General features: G+C 33.7%; 1 protein-coding gene across 1 annotated transcript; it reads left to right on the plus strand.

The window, feature by feature from the left end:
* The first annotated feature begins 14 nt into the window (after positions 1-14).
* Positions 15-4,607, plus strand: LOC120174400 (ribonucleoside-diphosphate reductase large subunit). Its single transcript, XM_039181264.1, has 17 exons — positions 15-335; positions 412-473; positions 565-652; positions 1,103-1,366; positions 1,472-1,712; positions 1,789-1,865; positions 1,988-2,158; positions 2,232-2,324; positions 2,419-2,568; positions 2,659-2,745; positions 2,859-3,023; positions 3,110-3,229; positions 3,313-3,515; positions 3,597-3,746; positions 3,843-3,990; positions 4,089-4,172; positions 4,252-4,607. Exons 1-17 carry the CDS (start codon positions 108-110, stop codon positions 4,339-4,341), a joined length of 2,421 nt encoding a protein of 806 aa, XP_039037195.1. The 5' UTR covers positions 15-107; the 3' UTR covers positions 4,342-4,607.
* The last annotated feature ends 3,769 nt before the right edge of the window (positions 4,608-8,376 follow it).

Here is an 8,376-nt window from a genome sequence, read left to right on the forward strand (position 1 = left end):
AACTAGGCTATGGGTTCCTTTTCTCCTCAAGCCTCAAACCTGTTCGACCAAATTCCTTAGAGATAGTGCGCCTGAAAACTAACAAAAACAAATCTACCTCAATAAATATGTATGTGATTAAGAGAGATGGGAGGCAAGAGGCAGTTCATTTTGATAAGATCACCGCCAGGTTGAAGAAGCTGAGCTACGGGCTTAGCATTGACCACTGCGATCCTGTGCTCGTCTCTCAGAAGGTTTGTGCTGGTGTTTACAAAGGGGTTACTACTAGCCAGCTTGATGAATTGGCTGCTGAAACTGCCGCTGCCATGACCGCTAACCACCCCGATTATGCATCCGTAAGGGTTCTTTTTCTTTTGATGTTTAAATTCCGAAACATGGTTAATTTTTACTGGTTAAAATGTGTGATTGCAGTTGGCGGCTAGGATTGTTGTTTCGAATTTGCATAAAAATACCAAGAAATCGTTCTCTGAGACGTAAGTGCTTTTGATTTCTAGTTACAATGCTTCTTTCTTTGTTGGGAGGTAGACAACTCATATTTTGAGAATGGGTGGGTTGTAAATGTAGGATTAAAATCATGTACAACCATTTCAATGAGAGATCTGGACTGAAGGCTCCTTTGATTGCTGATGATGTTTACGAGATCATCATGAAGGTACTATGATCATCTTTATTTTTTCTTATTTTCCCTTACCTATGGTTTAACTTTTACATTTTAATTACGTCAAAATTGCGCGATTTCAAATTTTGGCATGTTTGTAGGATTGAAATACAGGAAGTTAAAAGTAATCCAATTTTAATGTGAACATCATTTGTATCTAGCTTATGACGTTTGAATCTAAGTGTGCAAACTAAAAACATCACGACCTTACAAAATCCATATCATCCCAAATCTTTATGCACAACAATGTGGAAGCAAATTTATGAAAGGCAGAATGTGTTATCTTTTGGTTGTTTGTTTGGTGTTTATTTTTATTCTCACTCAATAGTTAATATCTTCTTGTAGTTAATATCTGCAATATTCCATTTCTTTTTTTGTTTCCTTTTACCTGTAATGCATTTTTTTATGTTTTGATTCTTTTTTGTGTAACTATTTTGGTTTTAGAATGCTGCTCGGTTGGATAGTGAGATCATATATGATCGGGACTTTGATTATGATTACTTTGGCTTCAAAACTCTTGAGAGGTCCTATCTTCTGAAAGTTCAGGGGAAGGTTATAGAAAGGCCTCAGCACATGTTGATGAGAGTTGCTGTTGGAATTCATAAGGATGACATTGGTTCTGCTATGAAAACTTATCACATGATGTCTCAAAGATGGTTTACTCATGCGTCTCCCACACTTTTCAATGCTGGAACTCCAAGGCCTCAAGTATGTTGTGTAGAAATATGAGATTGAGTTCTTGAACTTAAGTCATTTTTTATTCATTTCTTTTTGCTTACATGCTTAATTCTCCTTGGATTGTGTTTCTGGCAGTTGAGTAGCTGCTTCCTCTTGTGCATGAAGGATGATAGTATTGAAGGAATATATGAAACTTTGAAGGAGTGTGCTGTTATCAGCAAATCAGCTGGAGGTATTGGTGTTTCAGTTCACAACATTCGGGCCATGGGCAGTTATATTCGTGGAACAAATGGAACCTCTAATGGAATTGTCCCAATGCTGCGGGTGTTCAATGATACTGCTCGTTATGTTGATCAAGGAGGGGGGAAAAGAAAGGGTATGCTTTGTTCTTTATAATGTTTTATAACAATGGTTGGTTTCCCTTTTGTTAAAAATGTCGTCCATATGTTTAGGTGCTTTTGCTGTATACTTGGAGCCATGGCATGCTGACATTTTTGAGTTTCTGGATCTTAGGAAGAACCATGGAAAGGTACTTTTACATTGCCTGTATTTGTTTGCATTAAGTTCTAAAATTCTTATTCCAAGTTGCTGCAATAATGTAAAGTATTATATTATATTATATCAAATAAGGTCTAAATTTTGTATCTGCAGGAAGAGCACCGTGCCCGTGATCTTTTCTATGCCCTTTGGGTGCCTGATCTTTTCATGCAAAGGGTCCAGAGCAATGGGCAATGGTCATTATTCTGCCCTAATGAGGCTCCAGGTCTGGCAGATTGTTGGGGTGAAGAATTTGAAAAGCTTTACATTCATTATGAAAGAGAGGTTAATACTGTTGTACTTTTGTTATTCTTTTTTCCAACAGAAAAAATTACTAAAACTTCTGTTTAATATCTAGGGCAAGGCAAAGAAGGTTGTCCAAGCACAGAGCCTGTGGTTTGAGATCCTGAAATCACAGATAGAAACTGGGACCCCTTACATGCTATTTAAGGTGATTTGTCCAAACCAACTTTATATTTATTGTGTATTTATGTTAAATGAGTACTATGATCTCAACCCTTTGTTTCACCTCACTTTTATTTCAGGACACTTGCAATAGAAAAAGCAACCAGCAAAATCTTGGCACCATTAAATCTTCAAATTTGTGTACTGAGATAATAGAATACACAAGTCCAACTGAAACAGCTGTTTGCAATCTGGCATCTATTGCACTGCCTAGATATGTGAGAGAAAAGGCAAGTGATACATAATCCTATGTTGTGGATAGTTGCTGCCTAGGGTCTGCTTATTTACACAATTAGCCTTATTACTTATTTTCTCTTCAGGGCGTTCCACTGGAGTCCCATCCATCTAAGCTTGTTGGGAGTAGAGGTTCTCAGAATAGGTTTTTTGACTTTGACAAATTGGCAGAGGTTTGATTCTTTACCTTGCAAATGTAGTCCATCCATCTTTGAGATGGGATGCATCAATATTGCTGTTAATATTATTATAATTGTGATTTCCTTTTCTTGGGATGTCGTGTCAGGTTACTGAAATTGTAACCAGAAATCTTAACAAAATCATTGATGTTAATTACTACCCTGTTGAAACTGCCAAAAGATCAAATTTGCGTCATAGACCCATTGGTATTGGAGTTCAGGGGCTTGCAGACACATTTATCTTACTTGGGATGGCATTTGATTCACCTGAGGTATATTTGATCTACAAATACATTGATTTGGTATACCTTTAACCCAAATCTGATTTATCTGATATTATATTGGTTTTGAATTTCAGGCTCAGCAGCTGAACAAGGAGATATTTGAGACCATATACTACCATGCTCTGAAAGCTTCTTCTAGTATAGCAGAGAAAGAAGGGCCATATGAGACATATAATGGGAGTCCTGTCAGTAAGGTTGGTGATTTTTATAGTTCTTTAAAATGCATTTAAAGAGTTTGGATTTGGTTATTGAATTTGATTTGTCTCTTCAATTTCAGGGCATTCTTCAACCAGACATGTGGGGTGTTAATCCTTCAGATCGGTGGGATTGGGCTGCTCTTAGGGACATGATAGCTAAGAATGGAGTGAGAAATTCACTTTTGTTAGCACCTATGCCGACTGCTTCCACTAGCCAGATTCTTGGAAACAATGAATGCTTTGAGCCATATACTTCCAACATATATAGTCGTAGAGTTTTGAGGTATGCTCTGATTTCCCATTGATCATCCCTTTCATCTATTTGCTGTCAATTGCTTAAAACATTTTGTATCTTTATTGCCAGCGGGGAGTTTGTTGTAGTAAACAAACATCTTCTTCATGATTTAACTGAGATGGGTCTTTGGTCTCCTGTTATTAAAAACAAAATAATACATGTGGACGGTTCGGTTCAGAATATTCCAGATATACCTCATGAACTGAAAGCAATATACAGGTACCTTCAATGGCCTTTCTCTGCATTCTTTTCTTTCATTTACCGTTTAAAGTAAACAGTGAAACTTAATTTTTATATTTCATTTTAATTTACCAGGACTGTTTGGGAAATCAAGCAAAAAACACTTGTTGACATGGCTGTTGATCGTGGATGCTTCATAGACCAGAGTCAAAGCTTAAACATACATATGGACCAACCAAATTTTGGAAAGCTAACTTCCTTGCACTTCTATGCCTGGTCTAAGGTAATAAAATTTGGTCTTTATCATGATCAAACAAAGGTAATAAATTTTGCATGAAAGATTGGTGATTCACTGTTTATATAATGTCCTTGACTATATAGGGTCTGAAGACAGGAATGTATTATCTAAGATCTCGTGCTGCAGCCGATGCAATCAAATTCACCGTTGATACATCCATGCTTGAGGTAACGAATATAGATTTGTAACAAAGTCAAACCAGCATTGCAATATCAAATAATTTGTGAATTGTTTCTGGTGATATAGGAAAAGCCCAAGGTAGACGATGAAACAAAAATGGCACAAATGGTGTGTTCCCTAACGAACCGTGAGGAGTGCATGGCTTGTGGGAGCTAAGCAACTTTCAAAGAAGCAATTTGGATGTGAATTTCATAAATCTGAACAAAGGGCTTTAAGTTGATGTATAGTATAGATTTGCAATGATTTGGATCTTGAATGCCAATTATATGGGAAAACTTGCTTAATCTATAAGCTAGTAGGAATATGAATTTCAACAAATTCCCTCGTTTCAAATGGATGATAATCTTAATTTGTACCCTTTTAATTTCACTTGTATTGTTTAGAGTGCTTTTTTTGCCAAATAAAATATTGGGTTAGTATTACTATTGCCTTGATTAAGTCCAATTAATTTATTAAAATTTAGTTTGGTATATTTATCAACATATATTTGAATATTCTCATAAATAATTGAAGGAAGATTATCAATTGGAGTTAATGATTTTAAACAGATAAATATGTTTTAGATATAAAATACAAAAATATATTGCATGTTTTTTTGGGTATAACCATCTATTTTTTATTTATTGATAAATTAATTTGGATTTAGTATTGTAGAGACAAGGATTACGATTGTTCTTGGATGATTAATCGTACCATTTAGTTTAAATGATTGGTTAATATTATAATGGTTATGAGATTTTTCTAATTGTAAAACTATTAAGAAATGGTTAACCGTTAACGGTTAATCATTATCAATGATTTGGTTACATGTGAACCTATGGTTAACTTATTACAATTATTTACTAAATTTTTTATAATTCGTACTACAAAAAATATATATAACTTAACATATACTTAAAACAATGTAAGTAAATAAAATAAAAAAGTGTAACATTTAATGTATACTTACATCGGTATAATTATGTACATTTTCAAATATTTTAGTACCTAACAATAAATATATAATTATATTGGTGTAAGAATATTTCTATATTTTCAAATAAATAAAAATTAAAAATGATAAAAATATATACATATTAAATTATTTGTATACAAGTTTTATTATATATATATAAATTATAAATAAAAGAAAATTATATTAATTCATTTGTGTAAAAATATAATAAATTAGAAATATAATTATAAATTTAATTTCTTATCGGTTAACCGTTGGTTGACGGTTTATCAAAACTTGTAACCGTAATCTTAACCGTTAACCAACATTTTTAGCGGTTCAGTTAACCGAAATCATTTAATATTAACGACTCAGTTAATTAATCTGTTAAATGTAACAATTATACTAGTTAACGATTATGGTTAACGGTTCTGGGTTTTTTTGAACAACCCTAGCAAGGACGAGTCTCCCAATCCAGTTTACTCAATTCACAATCACTAGGATTCGAACCATTGATATTACTTATGGGATCTAGTGCCTCATCCCATTAGATAAACTGATTGTTGGTATTTTGTTTTAATTTATAATATTATCAGGTGATAATTTTGTTGGTAATAAATACTATTTCAGAACATTTTTTTCATATTTTAAATCTAAACAATTATTTCCCCCTAAATTTTGAATAAACCCTTAAAATATATTATTTAAAAGACCGAACATTTAAAAAAAATTGAACTGCTAATAAAATGTGACTTTGTTTTACATAATTAAAACGTCTTTTTTAAATTTAATCGTAATTATATTATTCATAAATATAAAGAAAATTGAATAAAATATTCTAATTAGATAAAAAATTATTTTAAATTTTAATAAAACCAATGTATAAAATATTAAGAAAATTAAATAATAAATAAACTATTCTTAACACACCTAACTTAATAATGTTGACTAAAATTGTGCATACAACACAAAACACGATCCTAAATATTATCTCTAAAATTGTGCACCTTTTTACCCTTGTAACTGGACAAAGCTTCCAAGGGTTCACCATGAACGAACCACTGTGGCTGTAATTGTTATGGAATACGGTTATCGGATAGAGCAAAACTGTAACTGATAATTTGAGAAAATAAAAAGAAGATAAAAAAGACACAAATTTTACATGGAAAACCCCTAAATAATTTAGGGTAAAAACATCGTGCAAATATAGAAGAATTTCACTATGAGAAAATAGGAATTACAACTTCTCTCTATCTAACAAGGAGAAAACAATAACAATTCTCTCTTGATAAAAAATGAAAAACAACTCTAAAAAAACTCTCTAAATTCTCTAGTATTGGGAGAAAACTATAATGATTTGAGATGATTTTGAAGCTAAATGAGTTAGGATATTTATAGTTGAAGCTTAATGACTCATCTTGTAAATACCCTAAAGTGTAAGGACTAAATTTACAATTTTCCCCTTATCCAATTTCAACAAAATCAACTAATTTGTTTTAAAATTTCGGTGTGCACCGAAAGCCACCGAAAACTTTGGCCAACTTGTTGCTTTTCAACAATTATTGCTTGACTTTTCAACAATCTCTCACTTGAAGATTTGATTGGAAAAATCATATCTTCACGCCATTCTTTCTACCTTGTACCATTCATGTTTCTTACGTTTCTCACAGGCCACAAGAGGATCGACACCAAGTAAATTTATCAGCATTGATCGCATTCGTCATGAAATCTGCTATGTTGTCTTTGGTATGGATTTTCTGCATATCTACCGTCTCTTTTTCCACATTTTCACGAATGAAATGGTACTGAACTCGTATGTGCGTTGTCCTTGAATGAAATACTGGATTCCTTGGTAAATGTAAGATGCTTTGATTGTCACAAAACAGAGAGACATACTCTTGATTGTGCCCAAGCTCATTCACTAGCATCTTCAACCATATTGCTTCTTTACTGGCTTATGTAGCTGCTACATATTCTGCCTCTGTTGTGAACGTAGCCACAACTGACTGTAATTTTGAAACCCAACTTATAGCTACACCAGCAACTTTGAACACATATCCTGTAGTAGATTTGCTTTTATCCAAATCCCCTGCATAGTCAGAATCGACATACCCATTGATAAGTAAGTTTGATCATCCATAACATAATGCAACATTTGAGGTCCCTTTGATGTATCCCAGGATCCTCTTTACTGTATTCCAATGCTCTTTTCCTGGATTCACCATGTATCGACTAACCACTCCCACTTCTTGTGCAATGTTTGGTCTTGTGCATATTATAGCGAACATTAAACTTCCCACTGCTGATGCTTACGGTACTCGAGACATCTCCATCCTCTCTTCTTCACTACTAGGACTCATATTGGAGAATAATTTGAAGTTAATAGAAGAAGGGTAGAAATTGACTTACAATCTTGCATGTTGAATCGTTACAAGATCTTCTTCAAGTAATTCTTTTGTGAAAGCCAAATCTTTCTATTACTTCTGTCTCGGTAAATTTGCATCCCTAGAATCTTGTTTGCTGATCCCAAGTCCTTCATTTCAAATTCCCTAGCCAATTGTGCCTTCAATTATTCAATATGATCTTTATCGGGTCCTGTAACCAACATGTCATCCACATACAACAACAATATAACAAAATCGTTATCACCAAACCTCTTGAAATAAGCACAAGGTATGCGTTAAGTCTGTTGTATCCAAGGCACATAATGAAGGAATCAAATCTCTTATACCAACATCTTGACGCCTGCTTTAGACCGTACAAAGATTTGTTCAACTTGTAAACCAAATTCTTCTTTTCTTTTTCTTCAAAACCTTTAGGCTGGAGCATATAAATCTCTTCTTCAAGATTTCCATGAAGAAAGGTTGTTTTAACATCTAGCTGCTCTAAATGTAAGTTCAATATAGCACACATTGCCAAGACTACTCGAACTATTGTCAGTCGAACCACAGGAGAAAAGATTTCATTGAAATCAATACATTCTTTTTGAGCATATCCTTTGACTACCAATCTTGCACGATACCTCTCCACTTGATCTTCACCATTTCGCTTGATTTTGAAGACCCATTTGTTACCAATTGGCTTCCTTCCTTGTGGTAGTGACACAAGGTCCCATGTATTATTTTTATGAAGGACTTCAATTTCTTCTTGCATTGCCATCATCCACAGTGAAACATCTAAGCTGTTTATTGCCTCCTGGTATGTTGATGGCTCACCGTCCTTTGTTGAAAGGTTGTATGCAATATTTCCTTCTATAA

Source organism: Hibiscus syriacus, unplaced genomic scaffold, assembly GCF_006381635.1.
Source record: "Hibiscus syriacus cultivar Baekdansim isolate YM2019G1 unplaced genomic scaffold, ASM638163v2 tig00112079_pilon, whole genome shotgun sequence".
NCBI lineage: Eukaryota > Viridiplantae > Streptophyta > Magnoliopsida > Malvales > Malvaceae > Hibiscus > Hibiscus syriacus.

What these genes read in the sequence shown, in the direction of transcription:
- LOC120174400 (XM_039181264.1), top strand. Translation starts at nt 108, where the DNA reads ATGTATGTGATTAAGAGAGATGGGAGGCAAGAGGCAGTTCATTTTGAT. An exon ending in ATGGGAGTCCTGTCAGTAAG is followed by an intron (nt 3,230 to 3,312) that starts GTTGGTGATTTT and finishes CTTCAATTTCAG; the next exon opens with GGCATTCTTCAACCAGACAT. An exon ending in GAACTGAAAGCAATATACAG is followed by an intron (nt 3,747 to 3,842) that starts GTACCTTCAATG and finishes TTAATTTACCAG; the next exon opens with GACTGTTTGGGAAATCAAGC.